The 25904-nt window shown below is 38.0% G+C and overlaps 1 protein-coding gene across 5 annotated transcripts in view; it reads left to right on the top strand.

Moving 5' to 3' along the window:
• RHOBTB1 (Rho related BTB domain containing 1) overlaps positions 1-23261 on the top strand; it is a 55283-nt gene extending 32022 nt beyond the window's left edge. For all 5 annotated transcript variants that reach the window (XM_074874373.1, XM_074874374.1, XM_074874377.1 and 2 more), the window contains 7 exons: positions 11218-11403; positions 13137-14104; positions 14523-14641; positions 16983-17133; positions 18857-18945; positions 20363-20468; positions 20966-23261. In XM_074874373.1, coding sequence (XP_074730474.1) covers positions 11218-11403; positions 13137-14104; positions 14523-14641; positions 16983-17133; positions 18857-18945; positions 20363-20468; positions 20966-21135 — 1789 coding nt within the window. In that variant the 3' untranslated portion in view covers positions 21136-23261. The remainder of the gene's footprint in view (positions 1-11217; positions 11404-13136; positions 14105-14522; positions 14642-16982; positions 17134-18856; positions 18946-20362; positions 20469-20965) is intronic.
• Positions 23262-25904: the final 2643 nt, after the last annotated feature.

Consider the following 25904-nt stretch of genomic DNA (forward strand, 5'->3'; position numbering starts at 1 on the left):
AGTTGTAAAATTTCCTAATTGTAAGCACTGATTAGATACTTCGTTGTTTTGATAGGTATTAATGTTTCATTTAAAAACGTTTAGTATTTTATCTATTTTAGCATTTTAAAAAGAGATTTCCAATATTGAATGTTCACATTTATAGGAATTGATTTTTAATCACCTCTGTACATTGAACTACAGTCTGCTCATGGCTGAGTCAAATCTTGCAGTACAGTGAAAAGCGTATTTTATGCCAAACTGGTCAAGGCCACACCTACAAGTGCCCCATGTTTCTGATTGTCTGAAGGATCATAATAACATAACCCTTTGGTTCCCTTCAAAAATTTTTTATGCATATGCCCCTTGTGCAGGGGAAGGCTTATTTCAGCCAGACATTTGGCCCAGACCTCTAATTGTCCTAAACGTAGTGTAACAAGAACCAGCAGGTCATTAATTCATCTGCTGCTTGTTGGAAAAGATTGTTCCATACACTTTTACAAAATGTTACATAGATTATGCTGTAGATGACAGGGTGAACAGTTAATAGGACTTGCAGCAAAGATAAATCCTTCTTAATTCTTTGTTTTTCGCAGATAGAAACATGAAAGGAGAATGACAAAAGGAATGTGTTTTCCACTATTTTTGTGTGATGGAAAGAAAGAAACATATTTGAATGCCACTGAGGATGGAATAGCTAATGTTTCTACTGCCATCCTTTAAAATGGGAGTATGGAGAGTGAGATCCAGCTTGCATTCTACTGTGTGGTGTTTAGTTTAATAATCACAGTCCTCCAGGAGCCTTGGGAAACAGTTCCTGACAGCTTAAGAGAGAGAGGGGGGATGTGGCTGGAAGGACTTGTGGAAATATTTGCTGTGGTTTTATAGCATGACATGTTTTTTTTCCTTAAACAAGAGTATGTGCTTTAGTATCCTGTTCAGTTCAGTTTAGGCACTATGTGATGCCAAACAGTAATTTGTTGATATTGTCCCACAGGGTTTCATTTGATGCAAAATCACTCCAAAATGTTGTAAAATGACAATATCTTTGTTATGATTAGTGCATTGATTTTCAGCTCCTAGTCACCTCTTTGTTTAATAACAACCTAGTCTCAGTGCTATTGTATTCTCTAAGACTGCAAATAAGGTGGGAACTTCATATAAAGCTCAAGATGTTATTATGTACCAGTTTCCCTGGAAGGCACAAAATTGCATGTGTAAAGACATGAAAACATCTTAATTTACATTTCAGCTTGTCAGGATTCACTATGCTCTATCCTCCTGTCCAATCTGGTTTTGAACGAGAGTGTCAACATATCATCGTGTTCAAACTAATTATAAAAGTAAAATGGGAAAAAGTCTGGCTTGCACTTTTTTTTTTCCTTTTGCATCTTCCCCCCCCCCCCTCCCCGGTAAACATGTTTGACTACAATTTGATTAATATTCTACATATCCTGGGTTTTTTGTACATGAAGCTCTAGTATGTGTAAACATGAGCACAAATCTGCAAAGAGTTAATTCAGTCCCAATCAAATATTTATTCTCAATACCATGGATGTGATTTGTCAGCTAATTCAGCCAGGATGATTTATTTACTTGCAACTTAAATATGAGCTGTAGACCAAACAAAATCTGTTCATACAGCATGGACAGAAAACAGCTTTTTCCTCGTGACTTACAAATGTGAATGAGCCTTGCTGTGAGACTGCTGACAGAGCCTCTTAAAATATGTTTAGAGTATTTCCTCTGTTGTGAATGGATTTCATAAACCTTGTGGGTATTGTATGTACACAGAGGAACACATGCATTCATCTTTTTCTGTATGATTACAATTCCCTTAACCAGTTGCTTCAATGTAATTGAATCCATAGAAATATATCTTCTGAAAAGGGTCCATAAGAATAAGGGTTTATTACTGATACTTGAAGACTTCCACCAATCTCTTTAGGGTTGTTTTGTTTTCTGTTTCTTTTTCTTAAAGATCAGTGATGATGATATGTCTACAAAGACAAAGCCTAAGTAGCTTTGATGTAAAATGGTATTTGCATTCAGCAAATTCAGTGAGATTAGGGCGAGGTGGGTGTCTTCACAGAGTTACTTAGTTTGCCTTTAGTTAGATCTGTGCCCTCTGTTATTCGCCTACTGTGCCTAAGCTGAAAATGGGCCAGTAGCTCCTCTCCTTTCTTCAGAGAAGGTCCAAGGTTTCAGAAGAGCTTTGAATGAAAGCCCACACTTCCCCCTGCAGTCTTGCTATCCTTGTTTTTATGTCATGATAATTCTCCACCTTGCACGTGCCTTATGAACCATTTACTGGTATGGGTTGGAGGGGATCATCAGAGATGTGTCTTCACAGCAGTAGCACTTAACAGACACAAGATAGTCTTTTGCTTTGTTAGCAAAGGGTCAGCTGATGGGGAATCCCATTGTTTTCAGACATCTCTCACCTTGGCTGCTTCCTTTTGTTATGTTTTGCTGCCACAAGAAGTGATATGCAGTATCTTTGAATCAACTTCAAGTACAAAATTTGTGAGCCTCCCCACCTACTTTACAGTGGTTTATAAACTATTCAGGTTCTCCATCAAGCAATTCTGAAGAACTACCTCCTGTAAAATATGGAGGGTTTAATATATTTATGATATTTTTTTCTTTTTTGAGTTTGACTCAGATCAGCCCCAAGAAAGACTAGAATAAGCAGAGAGGTTCACAGAGAGATAGCTCTCAAGTAATTTTATTCTGATGTGGTGTGTGTATGCACTAGTTTTTTCTTCTTTCATTAACTACATTAACATTTGAGGCTTTTTCACTCAGTCAATGGGAAAGTATATGCTTTATATAGTTAAACTGGTGAAATTAATGCGGATGTACCACTTTTCTTCTCTGCATCCCACTATGGTTCCATATTGCGAGTAGAAAGAGATTTCCATGGAATTGCTGTTAGGAATCCTTCCTTCTTTAAAAAGGTATGTGCCAAGTGACTGTTGGTGGGGTCTGAAGCTCAACTTGATGTATATGTAATCTATCTATAATAGAGAGACACCTGTAATGCTTTAAGCCTTCCTTCACTGGAGTGAAAAAGTATGTATCAAATGTTATTTGTGGTATTACATAATTTTCCATTTTTCCTTGCTCTCCTAAGTCAGTGGCTGAGTGGCTGGGTAGAAAAGAGCGCATTTGGGCTCTATCCTAAGAGATAGAGCTGGCTGCAGCTGGAAGCTGGTGTCCTGGAAGGCAACATCAAAATCTTTTGGAAATGCTAAACTTGGGAAGTGACTTTTCATGAAAATCTTGATCTTAGTGAATAGGTGATAGATGAATTTCTTGAGCTGCTTTCTACTCCAAGAGTCTCGGCGTCTCAGTCTGGATTTCCTAATACATATGTCAGAATATGGAAACCACTCTGTACAACCAGATATAACCGTTTTAAACTGAGTTCTTATCCATAACTTTGTGACATAAACTTGCCAGTTAAAATTTCTTGACAGTTTTTTAAAATAAAAAAAGAAGAGGAGACTGGTTTTGGTGATAGCCCAAAGAAAGCAAAAGATATGAAAGTCCATGTTTTCTCCCCAGAGAAAGAGATGTATCTAGCATCTGTTAATGTTCAGTTTTCATGTCTTCTGTGACTTCAGAAGTCACTCTCATACCAGATGCAAACCAAACCCTGTCATTCTTTCATCTTCTCTGGATTTTTACCTCCCTCTTTGTCTTGTCTCTGGCTTCCTATCTGTGTTCTTCATATAAGGAATCACACTTTTACTGAGTTTTGGGACCTAGCCTTGGATCTTCCTTTTTCTTTTTTTTTTTTCTCTTTTCCATCCTTACCTCCCTCCCTGACCTTGAAACAATTTTATTCTTCTAAACATGTTGCTTCAAATGATACTTTAAGTAAATCTCTTCTTTCTTCTTTTAAACTCAATGTTGTTCTGATTGATCAATGTTTCTGGGGTTTTTTTTAGAGGATGGGGCTGGGAGTAAAGACGCATTCATTTCTTCTTTCATTTATTCTTCTGCAGTATCTTTGATGAAAGTTAGTTGGTCCTCTGTGGAGAGATAGCATGTAGTTCTCATCTGTAAGCTGCCTCCTTACAATAACAGAAAATGAGCTCAGAAGCCCACCTTTCCCTGTTTCTGGTTTCTTCATTGTTTTGTGAATTTATCTCTCATTGGTTTATTTTCTGACTGCTCTCTGGAGACAGCAGTTAGCTGATATGTCTTACAAATGCACTTTTAGCTATATTCTTATCAGTCCCTTTGTATAATATTGTTGAGTTTTGGTGTTTGCCCTGGGTTGATCAGATGTGTTCCAGCTAGCCCTGTACCTTCTCTTGCTCTATCATTTTCTTTCATCCTTCTCCATTGACTTGGTGTTCAGACTTTGTGTCTTACTTTTATAAGCCCAAATTTTGCATGTGAGACACAGAATATTTAAGTATTTCAGCTTCAGTTAACTATCTCTAGAATTCTATTTATCATAGAAATTCTGTTCCTGCATTAGAAATGCAGTAATTGAAATTTTTTCTCCAGGAAAGGGAAAAAGTCGTGTATTGGTATGTTATTGGTGGATGTGTATACTGCAAACATACCTGATTCCAAAGAGAGTTTTAGAGTCTAATGGCAAAATTTGGTCCAGAATCATGCTAGGGTACCTTGCAGGCAGCCTGTTTCAACTGTAAAGTTCTATTTAGCATGAAGACGGAATTTTTCACATGTAGATGCTGAACCAGAATTATGGGTGAATTTACTTCTTATAACAAGCAATAAAATGAACCAAATTCCAAGACTGTGTAAGCAGTCCTTTCGATTAAAAATAAAATTGTTTTCCTCTTGTTACGCTCTTCCACATGACTCTGTCATTCTTTTTAGCACTATTGCTGGTCAGGCATTTGTATGGTAAAAGTAGCTCTTACACATTTCTGCAGTAGAAAATGAGATATTTTAATCATTCTTTGTGATATCAAAACATTTTTTGTCATTCTCTGTAAATGCACCACTGTTTTCCCATGAGTACCTCAAAGGAAATTGAAGAGATTTTAAAATGCTTAACATTTAAGAATGATGTATTGTTTGTAAGGAATGTATGGGAAAACTCTTTCCACTTTTGAAGCACAGTCTTGAAATATGCAATTTTCATAAAAGTAGCTTTATCTTCTTTTTATTACTGTTGTTTCCTACTAAAAATGACGTTACAGAAATTTTAGAACTAGATCTGCATGCTACTTAACACAAAATCTGAATATATTTCAGGGCATTTTGACAGTTTCGCACATTACACCAGTACTTAAGAAGCTTCACTGCTGTCGGTAAAGTATAGAACTAATTGATTCTCCTGCTCACATCCAGGGCACTGCATGGTCTTGCCCTGCCTTACCTGGATATCTTCAGTTCTTCATATGCCAGGCACCCCCTGCATTTCAGTTTTCCTAGCCTCTCATCTGTTCTGAGTGTGTGCACATGAGTCCCGTGTCTTCAGGTCATTTTGTTATGCTTACCACTCACTTAATGAATTTCTTCTCATTTCATGTGATGGCTGCAACTGCATTTACTAAAAATTGAGTCCACTTAAAACATTACCAGCCTTGCTTATCTGCGCAATTTTTTTTTTTCAGCTCAGTGAGATGCATGCATGAAAAATGTTGTATAACTGAGTGAATCTCTCTCTTCAAAATAGATCTGGATTGACATGGAGATGTAGCAGGGTTTTGTTCAGCCGTAAACAAGATTCTCAATTTAATTCTTAGATGGCCTTCTACTGCCTGAACCTACTGTGTTTGGGAACTTGGGAGCTGCTATCTCCACTCAGGCTGCTGCCCTACACAATATTTCCTTTCAGGTGGTTGAAGCACTATGCAGGTGGACACTAGAGATAGCTCTTTTGAAATTCTCGTCTCAAGTGGGATAAGTTCATCTGTGATGCAGGTCTCTGAGGAATCTTGGGGAAATATGGGAAATGTGTAGGGGAACAATGAGGGCAGAAGGAGTGAAAGCAAAACAACTTTTTATGGATAAATAAATGTCTAAGGTTTAGCTGTTTTAGTAAAGTCAATAGAGTCTAATAATTTGGATGAACCTCTACCAAATTGTTTGCTCTGTAAAATTCTAATAGTCTCCCTTACTTCAACCTTACTTCTCAGAGAAAGCTGATATCTAAATGTAGGGAAAAATAAAGACTGTAATAGGAGAAATTCACTGGTTGGGGTTTTTTTTCCCTCACCCCCAAGTCTATTCTTAAAGTTTGATTTCATTAATTATGTGCAACAGACTTCTAGTCAACCAAAATATAATTGTCTATCCATAAACTGATTCTGTCAGATTTAACTCTTGGGTCTTGTTTAAGCTCTCTAAAACAAAATAAATACCTTTGACTCGTCCTCTAGAAAGATAAGATAACATGCCAATACAGTTCAGTCTTCCTCCTTTTCCTCTTTCCCACTCCCTGCATTGACTTCCAGATCAGAGACATCTCCTCTTCACATTCTGTATTCCTCACAGCTTTATTTCTTCCGCTTTCCAAACCCAAGAGTATTATTCCATGACTGTATGGCAAATGAGACCCCTTACATATGTCCAGCAGTTCTTGCATGCAGCAATTTTTCCCAGTAACTTGTAAATTATAAACTAGAGGGAACAACTTCTTCCTAGGTAATGCAGTGTGTACATTTTAGAAAGCAGCCTGTTTCTTTACTGAGACATAAACCCATGTTAGCGTATCTGCAGCCAGCACTACAGTTTATAGCTGTAGATTCAGACTATGAAACATTAAACTTTTAAACACACTTGCCATGGAATATATGAGATATCATTTAATATTGCTGTTTCCTTGAAATTCTGTCTAAAATAAGAGCATTAGTGAGGATGGAAAATATGTAGCCGTTTCTTGTTGAGAGATGGATCAGCAGTATGGGGTGTAGGTACATCTGCAGTGCAGCTCATTACACCAGCTCTGGAACACACATAGCATGGAAGCAGATGAGTCTTTCAAAATCTCAGTCCCAAACCAATGGAGCGCTCTGTTACACAAAACAGCTCTGGTTAGAAAACATTAACTTCTCTGTTGCTTCTAACAGCTCCATCAGAAAGGCTTATTACATAGATAATATACTGCTTTTTCTCCCCCACCTCACAAGTTTCTCATTGTAGTGATTGCAGAGTAACTTCCAGATGATTACAGTGGCTACCTGTAGCTTGACTACTGCTGAAGCTTGAGGTTGATAATTTAAAGTTGTCTTGTCTTTGTCAGTGCTATACTGCTTGCTTTTCAGCAGTGGTTTGGTCTGCTCTCTGTACATCTGATACAGTTCCTAACTCACACAGTAGGAGCTCACACGGTGGCAGCACACCATGTGCTGATTCCTGCCAGAGATTTGGTTGTCTAGATGGTTTCTTTTCATTGTCTGAAATCTAAAAAGAGGTAGTTGCTTCCATCAAAAGTTCTTGTTATTCAAGTTTGGGAAAATATTGCTGAATGCATTGAGATAATACCTATGTTAGGTAGATGGGTTGCTTCTTGAAATGGTGGTAAGGTTCTTTCTTTGCCTACGGGACCCTCCTATAGGAAGTCTATAGCTATGTTTAGACCAAACTGGGCTGACTTCAGATGTGTCTGTTTTGCATTAAGAATTACTTCTGTGACTCCAAGGGGAGCATTTGAAGTACTCTTACGCTGGTCTTACGCTTTAATGTGAGACTCCAATGCAGGAGTCTTGTCAGCCAGGAAGTGACAAACGTGAGTGGTGGTTGATTTGCCTACAGCTGAGAGAATATGTTCCCCTTTTCCACCTGCCAGGTTCTGCACATGTACATTGTGTTCGGCCCTGTTTGGAGCCCCAGTGAGTAGAAAGAAACCCGATTTCTTGCATTGGTGATGCAGAGTGTTTCACTGATGGTTTGTCACACACTAGAGCAAGTCACACAGAAGTTCTGACTTTTGGTGATACTTAAGCATGTTCAGATGTTTCAAATAATAAAGAGTAGATGATTCACAATTTCTTCTGATAAACCTATGACGAGTGAAATGTAAGAATAAATGAGTTATGCATTTCCAACATGTACCACTGAATCTACAAGACAGTGTGTTGGATATCCAAGGTACCATTTCTCTTTGCTGAGTTATGTGTAATACATATCTTTGTTTCTTGTGATACTTCAGTATCAAACATCAGTAAATGCTCTAAGTGCAAGCATATGCTTTTGTTGTATTTAACAAAAGTGGATGCACACAGTGCCTTATCGCCCATCTCAGTTGGATGGTGCTCTAGGAGGAATGTGATGGAGAAGTTCTAAAGCACTTTCTGGCATTCAAGTCTATGGAAATGTTTCTTGAATCATTCCTGAATTTTACTGGGAAATGGTTATGAAACTTCTTTTTGGAAAAATAGAAGCTTGTATTTGTGAATATATCACTGCAGAGAAAGAAGCAGAAGTAAACCTGATTCATCCTTTCTTGTTCTTCAGCTAACCAAATCACACAAAAATGGCAATAAATTAGATATTTTTTTTTAAATCCTATCCTTTTATGTTCCCTGAGAATATTAAAATAACATTGGTAAGTTTTTAATGTTTGGGAAATATTAATGCATTATTTTAACCTGACAAGTTTTGGCTTTTATGAATAAATGTCAAACCAAACTTTATACTGGGAGGTTAGCAAGTTGTAAATGTGCCTTTGACATTAAAAGGAATTGTAGGTATTTTAAATAAAGTTTCCAAAGGACCATGTTCCCCAAATGTTCACAGTCCTTTGTAGACAGTTAATCTTCCTCATATATTACTGCCTTCAACTTGTACGAATACTGCAAATCATGCTTATGACTTGAAGGAAAACTTAATTTATTATGATAAGGTGAATGTATTTTGCCAGCTGTGGTGCTGGTTCAGCACGTGAACTCTGTCACTACCCAGTGATTTCCCATCCGTCCTGTTTATGGCACAGGGCCATATATTTATTTCTGCAGAACCCTCAGGATATTAATTTTATGGGGAAGTCCAGGTTTTAACACAGGATAAATAATAAGCAAATCACTTTTTTTTTTTTTTTTTGCCTCTTTATGCTGTTTTTCACTTCATTCAGAAGGCAGTAAGATGGAAATGTCCTGTTAGTACAATGCTACGTGTGTTGTGAGTTATGGGTAAAGAAACCAGCTTTCCCCAGCTCAGTTTTATGGTTGCCCAGGGAAGGCCAGAAGTGGTGAGTTGCTCAAGAACCACATGCAGCTCAGTCATATAAATGTGAGACTCCCTTGGCGAGGGCTGTAACATGTGCAGGGCTGTGCTAGGGCCAGTCTGCTAGATAGCCTGGGCCTGGCCTGTCCGAGGAAACAGATTATCACTGACTCTTCTCAGGAGCCCAGATCTGTGGCCAGCCCAGCACCGGTCAGCAGCAGCGCCGTGGGAGGGCTGTTGTCATCTCCTGCCTGTGATCTTCTGGAGCTCTGTTTCCTTTTGGTTTTCTGAGAGATGTGATGCGTGTCTTGTAGTTTATAGAGTCAGGAGGGTTGGATACTCGTGACTGCAATTACTTGGCTTAGGTATTAATTTCTGAAGGACACAAGACAGTCTGTCTCTCTAAGATGCTTAGTTGTAGTTAGGACCAGCCAGACAGCCAGCACTCCTGGAGATCTTGAATTAAACAACAATTGGCCAGATTAGAATATATGCAACACATTTTTTTTTTATCTTAGCTGTACTTTGATTTCTCCTTTCTGGGAGCTAAGCAAATGTCTGCTGGGGCCTAGGTGTTGCTTTTAAGTGACCTTGAATAGAGCAAGTTTGAGTTTAAAGGGTGTTTGCCTCGTTATGTAGAAGACCAGTGTATTAGCTGCTTACCACTTCGTTATTTAGTAGATAACTTTGCAGTTTGAAAAGGCCTTGTTCCTAGAGATGACAGATGTGTTGCAGTTTATATAAGATACAAACTTGGAGCAGGAGCATTTCCCTTGCATTAAATTTATGCTCACATCAGTACCTGTATTGTGGGCAGCTATCTTTAGAAACAGTCTTGCTGGATATATCTGTGCCCTCAGTGAAATGTAGAAAGCAGCAGTACTGAGGAGGTATTTCATTATTTAAAAGGTGAATGTTAAGATTCACTGCTGCTGCTCTATACATTGCACAAACTGCAGACACAACACATTTGTGCTAAATTAAAGAAGTGAGGTAGACACGGTATTGCTGAGCTTATCCTGCTGACAATTCTGTAGCAATAAGTTGCATCCCCAAAAAGTCCCTTCCCCTGAACTTTTCTTAAGTTTCAATTCCACTTTTTTTTCTTCTTTTCTTTTATTTCCCATGAGAGACCCAAGAGCTTGAGAACTGCTTTGTAACATCCCAGCCCAGTTTATAAATAATGAAATTGCCCCAAGTTAAGAATGCCGTAAGACAACTATTCAAGCATTTCTCTGCCTTAGGGTGCTAGGTCTGACAAGAGTTAGGTGGTGGTTTAGTAGATGAACTGTCAACCTTAATCCTCATACTTACAATTTATAAAGCAAGTTTATTTAGTGAAGTACTTCTTGTTTTCTTAAAACCTTTAAAAGCCTGCAATGTTGTCATGCTTACTCTGATTTAAGCCACTGTCCTATTCTACACTTTACTGATCTCATTTTCATTGTAATGTTTATTTTTGCTTATATTGTAGAAGTAGTTGTTCTGCTGCAAATTGCTCTTCTAACAAGTTATTTGTTAAAGATGTTAGAGAATTGCTGTGCAAAGTGCATTGCAAAGGAGACCACCTCAGTATCTAAAATGGTGCCAATAAAGGTATTTCTCCATGACAAGTTCAGAAGTGATCTGTGTCTGCCTGTGCGGCTGTTCTGAAGTTTTTCATAACTCCTTTCTAATTTTTAAGCACCAATGATCTTTGAATTGCAATTTAGGTGTCCATTCAGCAGAATTATTTCTTGAGCAATGACAGCCTGTGAGTAACTGTGGTGTAAAAGTAGAGAATGGCCAGCTCTACCTCTCTTCTTAGTGCTCTGTTCATACGTGCAGGGATCATCTCTCCACATAGAGGGGCAGTGCTTCCTGGGTATGTGGCTTTGTGCTCCCATGCTTTTGTGGTGAAATGTGTAGCTTCCATCAAACCTCTGCACGAACAACATGTATTCTGACATCTGGGTGTCAGCATATTTTTCAAAGTGTGGAGTGGAGTAGCTTTAAGCTGGAGTGGTGAAAATAGGTGAAGCTGCAGCAGAAACCATGTTTGTTGGGTTTTAATTGGATATTTTCTTGTTGCCTTTCTAGGTCTGATGTAGTTGTTCTGTGCTTTTCAATTGCTAACCCAAATTCTCTGAATCATGTGAAAACGATGTGGTATCAAGAAATCAAGCACTTCTGTCCTCGCACACCTGTCATTCTGGTGGGCTGCCAACTAGATCTCCGCTATGCAGATCTTGAGGCTGTTAACAGAGCCAGACGGCCTTTGGCAAGGTAAAGTTTTAACAAAAATAAGAATTTTTGAAAATCACCTTGGTAATCAGGTACAGTACTTTCAGAAGAGAAATGATAGACCCTAGTTTCCTTTTTTTTGTAAAATGAGAATATATGTGCTCTCTTCTTTTTATTCCTGTTGTCTGAGTTGGTTATTCTTTAAAACACACACAGTTATTATAGGTTTCCCACAATATTTTTTCACATTGGACATCTAAACTCGTTTGGGTGCCTGAACACTACAATAATATAGTTTTCTTATATGTCTTTCTCCACCTGAACGTGTGTATCATGTCCTACCCTGTCACTACTGTCAGGTACCGTTTTAAACTGACAGATTCTACTCAAGTTTTCTTAATTCTCAATTATTATTCTTTTGTAAATGTAATCCTAAATCATGACAAAAAATACAGCGGTTGAAATTACATTTTTTTAAAAGTTCTGAGATTAAAAGAGAGTTTGGGGTCATTCTGGAGAAACTGGTTTTCTCAGATTCAAAAGACAAGCATTCACATGGTTGGCCAAAACAGTCACACTATTACCGGCTGAGTTCTAATTCCCTCCTTTTATGTGAATTTGAATGAGACCAAATTCATGGAAATAATATCCATGATCACGTAATTAAAGTCTGTATTCAAATAACAATTTTCCGTAAAGGGATTGATTTAATATTTCATGGGCTCTTAGAAAACATTGTGTTTCATTGCATTCAAGTTCTTGATTCGTCAATATGTTTTTCATAGGTTTGTTTGTTTATTAAACTTTTCTTCATTGTGTGGGTGGGGTGGGCTTTTTGGTTGACTCTCTGAAAGGAAATGTTTTTTTCAAAACTCAAAATTCTTCTGCCCTAATCCTCCTTTCTGATTTCACCATTAATAAAGTTTGAATCAGTACTCTGCATGTCTAGCACAGACTTCTGCCACCTGAAGTGATTATTAGCTGGCAACTAAAGCAAGCTGTTGTCTGGAGTGTGTTAAGTCTGTGCCAGCTTGTGTCTGCCCAATATGGTATGCTCAGAGAAGGCATTGCTGGGTCGTGTCTTCTGGTTTGTTGTGTAAATGGATCCTAGCCCAGACTTTTTTTCTGTTTTGTTTATCCTGTGTCGTGTACTAGAGCTGCTCTGGAAATTCATGAGTTCCCACATAATGCTTCTACAGCCAAAACAGGCCTAACTCTTGAAGTGTGTGTTCAGTTACACATTTGTCATAAGCTACTATGATTTTCTTTAAAAAGCATAAGCTTAAGAAATATTTCTTATTTCATATTTAGCTATATTTGTGGCATTTCTATGTCATGAGAATTTCCATTTGAGTTTAAATGATGCATACAAAGAAAGATACTGATAGAGTATCTGAACAGAGAGGGATGTTAGGAGATTTTTTTAAACAATGAAGGTTCTCAAGCATCCTATCAACTTTTTTACTGTAAATTTCCCTCTAACAGAGAGAAGGCTTCCTCCATTTTGTGAAAATGATTTCTACATATTTTTAGTAACATTGCAAAGACATCCCCAAACTTAAACAAAATTACAAGTATGTGCTATTCTAAAACTTTCTGGAGTCATGGTTGTAGGTTTCCAGAGGGCTTTGTGGGCTTAATTTTATATTTTGTTTCATTTGAATGATGTTTATCTCAGAATTGGTGCTGAGACATTTTGTAAATTTCCATGCTTTCTGGAGTAACTTTGTGATGATCGTTGTGTGTGAGAAGGTTTATTTTTTGTTTAACCCTAGGCCAATAAAGAGAGGAGACATTTTGCCACCAGAAAGAGGCAGAGAGGTTGCCAAGGAGCTTGGGATACCATACTATGAAACCAGTGTATTTGACCAGTTTGGGATTAAGGATGTGTTTGACAATGCAATTAGAGCTGCCCTGATCTCCAGAAGACACCTGCAGTTCTGGAAATCTCATTTGAAGAAGGTCCAAAAACCTTTGCTTCAGGCTCCATTCCTACCTCCAAAAGCCCCTCCTCCAGTTATCAAAATTCCTGAGTGTCCCGTACCAAGCATGAATGAAGCTGGATATTTATTGGACAGCCCACTGTGTGCAGATGTTATGTTTGTTCTCCAGGAGCAGGACTACATTTTTGCTCACAAGATTTACCTAGCTACCTCCTCTTCAAAGTTTTACGACCTTTTCTTAATGGAATGTGAGGAAAGTCCAGAGTTGGATGAAACACAGTACAATAACGAAAATACAAATAAGGATGTTCTGACAAGTCACCTTGAGACAAATAGTGACAGTGATGAGACACTCTTGAAATCTGCTGATGTTAAAATTCCCCCACCAGAAAGTACTGACTCTTTAAACATGCTAGAACCCGAATCTGCGGAAACAAATTCTGCAGCAACATCTCTGTCATCCTGGGGTAAGGGGTTTGTTAGTGTACATAAGGAAATGCAAGTGAATCCTGTCTCAAATAGGACATGTCCTGTAACTGTGGTAAAAATGGATTCATCTGTGCAGGCTGGACCTTTTAAAACTGTTTTGCAGTTTTTATACACAGGGCAACTGGATGAAAATGAAAAAGATCTCACAAGACTGGCTCAGATTGCTGAAATCTTGGAAGTATTTGATTTGCGAATGATGGTGGAGAATATTATGAATAAAGAAGCCTTCATGAATCAAGAGATTACTAAAGCATTTCATGTCAGAAAAGCTAATCGGATAAAAGAGTGCCTTTGCAAAGGGACATTTTCTGGTAAGTACATGCTTTAACAGGAAAAGCACTAATTCTTTTCTCATTCATGTTGCTGTTGCTTCACAGACTTCAAAAACTGACAGCTTGCATTGTTCTGACATGAGGGACGAGCCCAAATTTATAGTGTTACTCAAGGCCAACTGTTCCAACCTGGGATTCTGCAGTTTAATTTCTCAAAATCTACACAGAAGCTTTTAAATAAGTGATCCAAGTTTCCAAAGTGTTGAACATCCAATACTTCCTTTTTAAGTGAGGCTTTTTATTTAACTGCATAAAACGCTGGAGTGATCTTTGAGGTGAGGGTCGTGAGAAGTGAAAGAAGTCCTTGATTAACAATGTGCAAGTGAAACATTCTTGAGACACAGTTTCACTTTAAATGCAGAATTGCAGAATGCCTGTTTCTTTGTTCCCGTGGCAGATGTGACATTTAAATTGGATGACGGAACCATAAATGCTCACAAGCCACTGCTGATCTGTAGCTGTGAATGGATGTCTGCTATGTTTGGAGGATCATTTATTGAAAGCTCAAACAGTGAGGTATTTGTCCATTTTTGTCCATTTTGCTTATAATGTCTGATGGATTTAGGGTGATGGAAGCATCATTCTGTATCTATTTGAAAGCTTGCAATAATCCCTGGAATGATTCTTTATTCTTCCCTTGCAGACCTGGGATGCTTTTCTTCTTAAGGCATTAAATTAGGATGCCTAAGAGGATAATGTGTTTTCTGCAAGGCATGAGACTTCCTCCAATGCTGGAGCATGTGTTTAAACCTGAAATCCTTTAAAATATTAAATATGGGGGGAGAGAAATTAAATATGAATTTGTGAATTTCTTTAAAATAAGTTTTAAAGTTGTGTGAATATATATACAATCAGAAGCATTACAAAGAATTCTTGGAGAAGGGGCATTGATGAAGGAATTAAAGGGAAAAAAGGATTCAAGAACATGGAGTGTTTAAACTAGAAAAGGGAGCTGGCTTCACAGTACTTCAGCAGAAACTAAGTGTATCAGCTTGTCCTCTTGAGTAAAGCAGGTATGAAGTACAGTATAAAAGATCTCAATGCTTTGAATTAAGATTTTGCAGCAGAAGCCTTGTACGTTCAGGTGCCTTCATGGTCTGTTTTTCAAATTCTGAATACTCTGCTAATATTTTTTTCTTGTGTTTTATCCATACCCAGGTTTTGATTTTCTTGTTCCTTTCCATACTTATGGGTCTTGCTTATATGAAGAGTTCAAGTTTTTTGTTTTTAATATGCTGGAAGATTTTTCTTGCTTCTTCTAGTACAGCTGTAAACATAATTCCTTTCCCAGAGGCATGCTCAACAAGTGGTTCATTAAAAATACATAATTTGATGCTAGTAAGCAACATTTGGCAACGAAGAATATGCATTTATTTTCTAACAGCCTATTTTCAATGATTAACTTAACAGTGTTAGCTCATCTTTCCAATTTAAAATATTTAGCTTCCATTTTGTAGAGTTTAAAGCATTCAGTAATGCTTTTGGAAGTTTTAAAATATAAGTAGATATGAACTGAATGATTTCTTTTTGGTTTACAAAAAATCAAACCATCCTCTTTTTACTTATTACTTTTTCTGTATTTGGGACACAACATTTTATAAACTCATTCACTGAATTTACTGTTCTCTGCACTAGCAAAAATATATCAATAATGAATGAGTTGCACAACTAGCTCCTCTTACTTGGAGAATTGAGCTGCTTCCCAGAGTGGATGATATGCATAAGAGGTTCATGCTTTAGCACTAACAGATCTGGGTTTGAATCCCACCCATCCAGGCAGACCTGAAAGAAAAATTAACAACCTCTCAAAGGTTAACAACAAGCTATGTGACAACAATTAACCCCATCTAGCAGGAAGTACATACTGACTGCTTCCAAGCAGTCAGGTTAAGTTGCATGTACATTTAATTCCTCATCATAATTTTATTACTATTTTTCCGCCCTGCATTTTTTTTTACTGTAAGTTCTTCAGAATAGTACAGTGCATTCTTCAGTGCCAGCATCTCTTCAGTTATGAAGATGTACGTGACAAACGGCTGATTAATGGCATAGACTAGCTTGGGTATTGGAAGCAGACTTACCTGCCGCAACATTGAGTCCCGCAAGAATCTTTGGAGGAGTGATCATGTATGAAAACCGTAGTTGAGATGCTACAGTGATAGGTTACAGTGAGGTTTTCTAACTCTCATTACTCTTCTTTTAGGCTTCCCTGCGGTGAAATGAAGTTTGGGTTGTCCTGTTGAGAAATTAGCTAGCTTTCATCCCAGTCTTGATAGTTTCATTATATGGTGGTTATGCTAATTACATGTGTGTGGCAGAAATGGTTTACACTTTCTTTGCCTCATTTCTTCAGTTCTCAGTCCCTTCCTAACCAACATTTACTTGGATAATTTGGTTATTTATAAACAGACTGAGAGGGGTGGGGTTTTTCATTATTCTCAGAATTCCCATAATATCCCTTGTCAGGAGCAGATAGATTGCATTCCTCCAGAAGTCTACCAAGGGAGGTTTAACCTGGGAAGTGTTCAGTGGCTTTTATGTATCCCACAGAGCTGTCCATTTCCAGGCTAGAAAGCATTGAACACATTCACTGTTTGATCTGGATCCAATTCCAGCAACTTGGTACCGAGTTGCTTGTATGTAAACTGGCAAAGGATCTGACTCTGAAGATATGCTTACCTGTTGGCAGCTTCTTGAACTTTAATGGGAAATTTCTTTTTTGAAAAATGTTTCCCATGCCTTTCTAAAATGACTTGAAGAGAAAAAGAGACAGTCCAGCAAAGTGACAGAAGTGACATATGGCCTCTATGAAAATTCCTTAATTGTTAGAGACTCTTCTCTTAAATATATTTTCCAGGTAGTTCTTCCCAACATAAACAAGACTTCCATGCAAGCAGTTTTAGATTACTTGTATACCAAGCAACTGTCCTCCAGTCAGGAACTGGACACACTTGAGTTAATCGCATTGGCAAATAGGTTTTGCCTTCCTCACCTGGTTGCGCTAGCAGGTAAGAATTTGTGGCCTTGTTCAATGCAGTGTCTTCTGCAATGGGTGAAACATCTTCTAATGGTTTTGGAATGCACAGGATTTTCTTGGGTGTTTTGGGTTTTTTTTTCTGAAAAGAATATTGTAATACAAATAGATATTTTCATTTTAAAAAATCTGTTTGCCTTTCTCTTGTCTTTTTCAGTTTTGTGCAGAACCAGCTCAGAACACTGAAGTATTCTGTGCTTTAAAAACAGAAAGAGTAAACCTCTTTAGCATTCATATAATGTCTGTAGCTTGTAATATCCATTCTGTTGTTGTTAATTTACCTGAAAACAAGATGAATCCCAGGCTTTCCATTACATAATGAATGAAGTGCTCCATTATACATTTCTATTCAAAGAGAGTAACTGAGCCAGTTCAAAACTGATCTAGATGATCATGATTTTTAGAAATGCTGCCTGGATCCCTTTTCACTGCCCAGATGGGAATTGGGATATTTTGGTATATACATGGGGATTCAACCCTCATTTCAGGAACAAAAAGTTTTCTATCACATATTTACAGAAAAATTACAGGATAGGATACTACTTAGTTTTCAAATTAAATCCATACACACACCAGACCTCTGGGGGCAAGGGGTTGTTTATTTGTTTCTCTCTATATATGTAACTTGGAATTGTTCTGAAGACATGGCCAAGGCCAAAACTCAGAGGCAGATGATGCAAAGCTACACATATTTACAGGACAAAATTTAGGCAAAATTTAATCACATTCCAAATCCTAGCTCTCCTTCAGTTGTGCATCAGGGCTGTGTACCTTGTCTTCACTAGTTCTGACAGACCAAATCTTTACTGCCTGATTTTATACGCACTTTTTAACTGTAGTCTTGATTATTCTTTTAAATAGCTGCAGCATAAATGTACATATACTATTAAGAATATTTCATTCCATTTAATTCTTGATGAAATATTTTTGATTCCAAAGGCTACTGCCAACAACTGGACCCAGCAGAATCAAATCAGCTGACATTTCCCAAAAACCACTCAAGCCTCTAAGATACTTATGCTTCTAGGAAAGGGTTAAGGAGACTCTTGAACTGAAGTGACTTTTGGGGGAGCTAGTCAGCCTTCATCTGGATCCTAGGAACAACTAATCTGAGAATCTGAAGAGGGCCTGAAGTGAACTTTTCTATATCACTGCTGTGGGTATACTCATTAGTAAATCCACGATGCAATGGCAAGTGCACTGCTGCCTACAAACTTGACTATTGCTTTTGTATTACCCAAAAGAGACAGCTGATCACATTTCTAATTTATGTTGAATATTGCACCCATCCATTCTGCCAGAAAGAGACTGATGGCTGCTGAGCTTTGTCCTTCTATAAGTGGTTATTAATTGCAGGCTCGATTTCTGTGAGAGAGAGAGATAAGAATTGTGTGTGAAACCAGAAATAACTAGTTTGGGTTGAGGCAAAGGGGCAAATCCTCATATAGAGTCTGCTCCACTGGAGAAAGACACTCTATACCTGTGATGCAGAATCTCCAGCCACAACTCTAAATGCCAGAATTTGGCTTCACCCAAATCTGAAGTTGCTCAGGCTATCTGGATGAATGTGCCACTTGCATAACACTTAAAATTAACACAAGGAGGGAGAACATGCCTTCTTGGTTCTGTTACTTGTGGATGATCTGACCTTGAAATGTGACTGTTTCCCACGAGTGACAAGTTTTCTCCTCTAACAGAACAGCGTACAGTACAAGAGCTGACAAAAGCCTCCATGAGCGGCATTGCAATAGATGGAGAAGTACTATCCTATTTGGAATTAGCTCAGGTCAGTGTGCACTGTTTTTTAAAGATATTCTGGTCAACTGCAGGTCTGAGCATTGCATCTAAGTGGCTCAAAGTCTGTAATTTTAAGAGTGACTGACAATAAAATGTAGTTTTATCTTCTACTGTAAAGGCGGTTTTTACATCACTTAAATATAGATGTTTCATTTTTGAACTAATCTGGGGGGAATTGTCTTTCAAGCATATATTTCAGTTTTTCTTGATTGTGGAGCTTACAAGCTCCACATTCTCGTGGCCATGTTTCAGTAATATGAAATGTAATGTAATGAAGCTGTTCAGCTTTGTAATATTGACTGATTCTTGGGTTCCTATCAATTCAGTTCTTGTAGACATATGTAGACCTGTATTGCAAAGGTAACATTTTTTGTATTCTTAGACTTGACATTTAGACTGGCTAGTCAGAGCCAGACATCTGATCACAATATTTCTTGAGTCCCAGAAACTACGAAAATAGAGCGCCCCAGGTCACAGTTAAACTACACACTTGTTTTCCAAAAGGACTGCTACAGCAGTCTCCAAGATACAGTAGTACAAGCCAGAATGTTCTTTAAATTGAATTATTCTTGATTTCATGCTAATGATGAGTCTGGCTGCGGCTTGGCTTGAAATCTGGAGTTTAAGTAGCACTGAAATACAGCACAACCTGGCCACCATGCAAGATTTCCTGCAGCTGCTTTCAAGTCCCTCTCTCACAATACCTATAATGCTGTTGCAAAACTAGAACTGAACCCCTTCCAAGAAAAGGCAGCTCACTTCACTTGATTTTATGAAGGGTGTGTTTTCTTTTTTCTTCTGCTGGTTGAAGACAGAAGTACTATGTTTAACTACTGTTAGGATATCCTCTCTGCCCAGTACCCACATCAGTATGATGTGTTTATAAGCTGAGAAGATCGTAGTAGACAGTCAGAATGCCAAAATAGACACACGTGCTATACAATCTGACTTGCATTATAGCTGTGCTTCCTTATGACCGTAGGAAGCTTGTACAAGATTTTGTATCGAGCTTTCAGTAATGCTTGAATTCTGTCAATGAGCGTAGTTTTCCAGGCAGTTCCTTCAGAGCAGGGTTTGCAGTAACTGATAGCGATATGACTGGTACAACCATACCAGAAAATTCAGGTCCAGTGTGCCTTGGGTTCAGATCCTGTGTGGGACTGTATGCAGTTTGCCAGATCCTGTGCATGCTAAGCAGCTCTTCATGAGCCTTTTGGGCCACTGGTTGTTCCAGCAGGATTGTGTGAGAAGCTCTAGGGCATCTAGAGGCCACTTCAGCCTTATGCTTGGGAGAGTACTGCCAGATACAATCCGCTGGGGACCACTCTAGCTTTAGTTGTTAATTGGGGCTGCAAAATGAATGATAATTTCAGGAAATGGAATAAGGTCTTTGTTTTTCTTTACAGTTTCACAATGCTAACCAGCTGGCAGCTTGGTGCTTGCACTACATCTGCACCAATTACAACAGTGTTTGCTCCAAATTTCGCAAGGAAATCAAAGCTAAATCTTCAGGTATGGGCAACTTTCCTCCACAGTTTTCATGAGGTTTCCCCTTCTTTCTTCCCACCCAGTTGATAAACATGAAGACAAAGATGAGCTCAGATAGCTAAGCAATGAGACCAAACATCTGCACTAACTTGAGTAGCATTCATAAATTCTTCTTATATGTAAAGAAAGGTCATAATCATTAGCCTGATTCGTAGACAAGCATTATGTTCTATCCCTATTTCAGTGATGCTGAAAGTCAGGCTCCACAATGAAAAATACACGTTGTAAAGGGCTTGCTTTTGTACACTCTTCGGTGGACTAAGGTCTCTTGAGTGCAACTGCTTTCAAAGTCTTTTCGACCTGTAAGGAAGACACATGAGGAAACTGGGGGAATCTGCGATAAGCCAGCTAACATAGAGACTGGACAAATGTTTAGTGGCATAGCTTTTTGCAGAGATTTCTGGGATTTGTGTATCTTATTGACTTGTTTGGGGGCTTTTTGGTTGTTCCTTTTTCATCAGATAATCAAGAATATTTTGAGAGGCATCGCTGGCCGCCTGTGTGGTATTTAAAGGAAGAAGATCACTACCAGCGAGTTAAAAAAGAAAGAGAAAAAGAAGATGTTGCACTGAATAAACACCATTCGAAGCGGAAGTGGTGCTTCTGGAATTCCTCTGCTGTAGTTGCCTGAAGAAAGCAAATAAGTGGAAATCCATAGCCAGTGTCAGAAATTAGTCTTATTGTTAGAAATAAGATGTAGTTCAGTTTTTCAGGAAATGTTGTTCCATGTGTGCATTTATTATTGCTAGGTTCAAAAGCACAAGCTTACTGAAAGTGAGCCTGGAACAGCTCCTCAAAGTCATATGTATATTTTTGGCTAGTAAGCAGATAAATGTCCACCATTATTTCTTTTTTATACAAAAAAAAAAAAAAAATCCAGCATTCATGTTTCAATCTCCAATTGGGAAATATTTTTATACTGTCTGGTATATTTTGTTCAGATAAAATTCTGGATACCATTTTATTTTACAGACTACAAAATAACCATGTAGCAGCTTTGTAATTAGATTTTAACTATTTTTACTATGTGAGTACAGTGAAATAGACAATCTTCAATCATAAGAGATCGCTTTTAGGGTATCTAATAAAAAGTCATCTTAGGAAAAAATCTAGTTGCCTAGTATAGGTTGTCTTCTTTAAACTATGTACTGTGCACTGGTAATATAATTAGATGGTTATTTCCCCTTTCTAAAGTAAAGGGTTAGAATAAGATCCAATAACTGCAAGATATAGAGTGCTTGATCTTCGCTCAGCTGAATAATAGGCAATATAATTACCTGTTCAACTGCAGGAAAATGTATTTCTAATATTTGCCGTGTAAGTGCAAATAATTATGAGTATGTGGGCCATGTGAAATCTAGTGATTCTAAGTATTCAGAGGTTTTATATGTCTAGATCAAAGAGAATATTTCTAAAATCATTTAGAAGGGCTTATTAATTTATATCCTTATACAAGTATGGATCTGAATACAAAAAGCAGTTACACTGCTTGCATTTGAATTACTGCATGGCAGTTACCTTGCTCTGTGAGATCTTAGCCATGCAGCCATTCCTCATGCCGAATTCCTTTTTGCTTCAGTGCAAGCAAATGAAAGGGCTGCAAAACCAAGTAGGAGTTATATAGTGCTACAGCATTTTGTAAATGAAGAAGGGTCTTCACACACAAGACCACTTCAGTTTGATCCAAATTGTTTTATAGCTTTTCCCAGATAGAACCCAAACTGTTAGATTATTTTTAAGTAAATCGTATATTTCCCCTGAAAGTAGGTATTCCCAGAAAGCTGGGGACAAAATGATGGCAGAAAGGCAGGAATTCTGCACAAGTGGTGCAAGAAAAAAAAGCCTCCGGTGTTTTCAAATAGCCTGTGTGTTTGACTTTTTATCAACCACCACTTTAAAGCTGCAGTGTTACACTAGATTACATAAGGATGAGAGCATTTTTTAAATGACCAAAACTAAAATACATAGACTGTAGAACATACACATGCAATCCTGTACAGTGTCTCAGGCACAATTCTGTAACCAAGGTAATATTGTGTATTAGGTTCGTTCATATTGTTTTGTGCTGGCAGCTCAGCATACCAATGTGAAAAGCTGTTTCTTTTGTATTTTTTTCTGTATTCAAAGGCAAGGCAGTGCAGTCAAACCCCAGTACTGTAGGTCAGGAACGGCTTTGGTCTGAAAGCTGTATACACCTCTACATATTTGCATTCTGAATGGACTAATTCTTGGCAGATGCTACCACAGGATGGTAGAAGCCACCCAGCATGGAAAGAGATGCTGCTCTACAAACATTTATAAGGAAAGCAAGTGACAGATTCCTGCCCCTATAAGATTCATCACTGAATGGTGATAAAGAAGGGCTATAAATGATGGTTGCAAATACGTCTCCTTAATTCTTGGTCAGTGGTAATGAATACTGTGGAGGAGAAGAATGAATGAGAGAAGATGTGTCAAGACTAAGATGAGATAAATACCTGTTGTCATACAATGTTAACCAGTCACATTTTAAGTAAGTATTGCTACTAGGTTTTACACAACCAAAGCTACTGTATGATTGTAATCTTGCCAAACTATAATGGATATATAAATGAACCTGAGGTATATGCAATAATATCCAGTTGTGCTAGCTATCAGCTACTATAACCAAGTGGCTGGTTCATTTGGTTAATGCTGTCTATGGCCTTTAATCTTGGTGGTTATTTTGTGTTTTTTATTTTGAAAAAAAAAAAGTCAATAAAACTGTTTAGTTATAAATTGTGTCCCAGCCCTTTGAAGAACCTTCCCAAATTTTGCAGTAGGTGTCACCCTTTTTAGTACTGCTTGTAAGCATCCAGCTGTGGTATCATTTGTTGAATTTTACTGAACCGCTACTTCCATGGCATGCTAGGATTTGTGCTTGGGAACGTCACAAGGAAATCCAACAGTGTTTGTATATGATGGTGGAAGGTTGGTGCTTGTCACTTACTGTTAAATTACATAGCAAAAAAAAAAATCTCTTGCCACATTTCCCCATGGTTTCTGATATTTAATTATCATGATATTACCCAAGGGACATGAAACTAATTAGTCATGACAGACATGGGGAGGACAAATGCAGGTAAACAGTAGGAAGTCTATAAGGGTTTTGGTATGCTCTAAACTTTGTACAGACAGTGTTTTCCCTGCTTTCTCACTGCCTTAGTTGTCAACCATCATACAGAATCTCTCGTTACCTATTAGTGGACTCTCAGCACCCACCTCCTTGAATATAGATTGTTTAATTGATAGAATTAGAAAGTTGGTGCTTTTCTAGAGGATTTTTGCAAGATGTCAGGCAAAGAATGCCATGTTTGTGACTTTTTTTAAAGCTCTTAAGCAATGCCAAGGACATTGAAAGTAAGCACATTCAGCACACAGTGTACATTTAACATGCTGATTTATGGGAATGCTGCATATCTCTGATTTATTTTCAGAAGCAAAATTTTATTTCTTTGATCTTACCATTAGAAAAGGCAATGGACTCAACAGAAAAAGTGGTGACATTAGATGTAAAAATATTTCTCTTGATTGATTATGATAAGACCAGTATCATGGAAGGAAGGAGCAAATCAGAAGCATTGCTCTTCGGGGCATTTTCTTAAATATTCATGACCATTTAGAAGTGAATGTCCTTTGTTTCTGGGGAGTCTCATTCAGCTTATTTCTTGGAAACAGTGTTTTTCTATTTGTTATTTAAGAAAGAATTTCTGCAAGCAAGTACCTCTGCATCACAACACAAACCAGCTTCTGTGACTTCCCACCCACAAATAGCACACCAAAGCCAGAAATAGAAGTGTTTTGTGAACAAGATGGGATTGGCCAGACTTCAGTCACAACTCACTAATTTCATTCACTGAAGACCTACTCATCACTGTCTTTTAGTCAGATCAGGCCTCAAATTGTGCAAAGGTAAGCTAGATAGTACTAAGTAGTGGGTACATTAAGAAGGGCTGCCTAGTAGAAGAGACTAATCTGGACATTCCTTCTGAGCACTGAAAGCAGGATTGTACCAGAGCAAGTAAGGCAAGAGCAGCACAGTGGTTTATTGCCCTAATCCTTCAGCAACTTACCCACAGGTATCTCTCAACAATAACTTATGTCTAGAAGTGTTTGATTTGTAAAATCAGGGATTTTTTTCCATGTTCCAGTAACAAGCACTGGGAGATCCAGTGAAGGCATCTTGGAAATCCTGCTGAGGGCCAAGTCTTCATTCTTCTGTACAAAGAGGTTTAGGTAAAGATCTAATGTACTAAATACGATTAATTTTGGTACCTAAACTCCAGAATGCTGAAATATTTCAGTTCTTCCAGACTTTTTAAGATTACAGTCTGGTGAAGAGATTTGCTTTGTCAGATGAAACTACAGTTTTGTCCCTATTCTGTCCCTTTTTTTCTAGATCACAGTCTTTTTACTCATCACTGGGTAGGCCAGCATTTATTTACTCGGGGTTGGAATCCAAGGTATCTACTATGCAGTGAGTTGTCTTTAAGGTGGCTGGTTGCCACACCTGAATCTGCTTAGAGTTTTGGTCTATTAAAATGATCTAACAACATTTGCACGGGTCTACTTCTGCAGACAAAATTCCTGTTGAAATGGATGAGATACCACACACACACGCTTTGAGGTGCCACCTAATGAATTTACACGTTATCACTTGCCTGTGTTCCAAACCTGCTAACAGAAGTTTACTCTCTGTACTGCATGCAGGATAAGACAGTGTGTTAGCAGCAATAATACCCATTCTTCAGGCTCTACAATAGGATAATTCAGTGTCAGTTAACTTATGCCTTTGCCTTTAGCTAAGAGAATATAACCCATGTTATGGATTCACTTTGCACTAGCAGCCAGTGTATTTGAGACTATTGTATATTTATACATGCAAATTCAGTCCCTTACTGCTGCTTACATAAAAACCTTGATTTCTGATAGAAATATGAAAAGCTTTTGGATCAAGGCTGCAGGAGGCTAAAAAGAAAATTTGAACATCAGAAGATGCAAGAATGATTATGCTAATGTATCCCAGCTCCAGAGGAAAATCAAACCAAGAAGATAAAGATGTGATTCAGAAAGAGCAGTTGGCATCAGACAACAGAATTGTGATGGCTCCTTTATAATTGTTCGGCCTTACTATTTCATTTCTAAGCAGGCCATATAGCTACAACATCCTGCTGGGCTGTTCTGCAGCAACAAATGTTCCCAGATACAAGTCCTGCATCCTACCCCCCACAACACAGAACAGCACAGATCACAGTGAAAACATTATATTATATTACTGATTCATATCAAGTTCTTTCCCATACAGCACTGGTACCCCACAATCTGTCCTTTGGCCTGCAGAGGAGCCCAGTACCTCCTGCTGGACATGATATATCTATTTTT

Source organism: Strix uralensis, chromosome 7 (genome assembly GCF_047716275.1).
Source record: "Strix uralensis isolate ZFMK-TIS-50842 chromosome 7, bStrUra1, whole genome shotgun sequence".
NCBI classification, from domain to species: Eukaryota; Metazoa; Chordata; class Aves; order Strigiformes; family Strigidae; genus Strix; species Strix uralensis.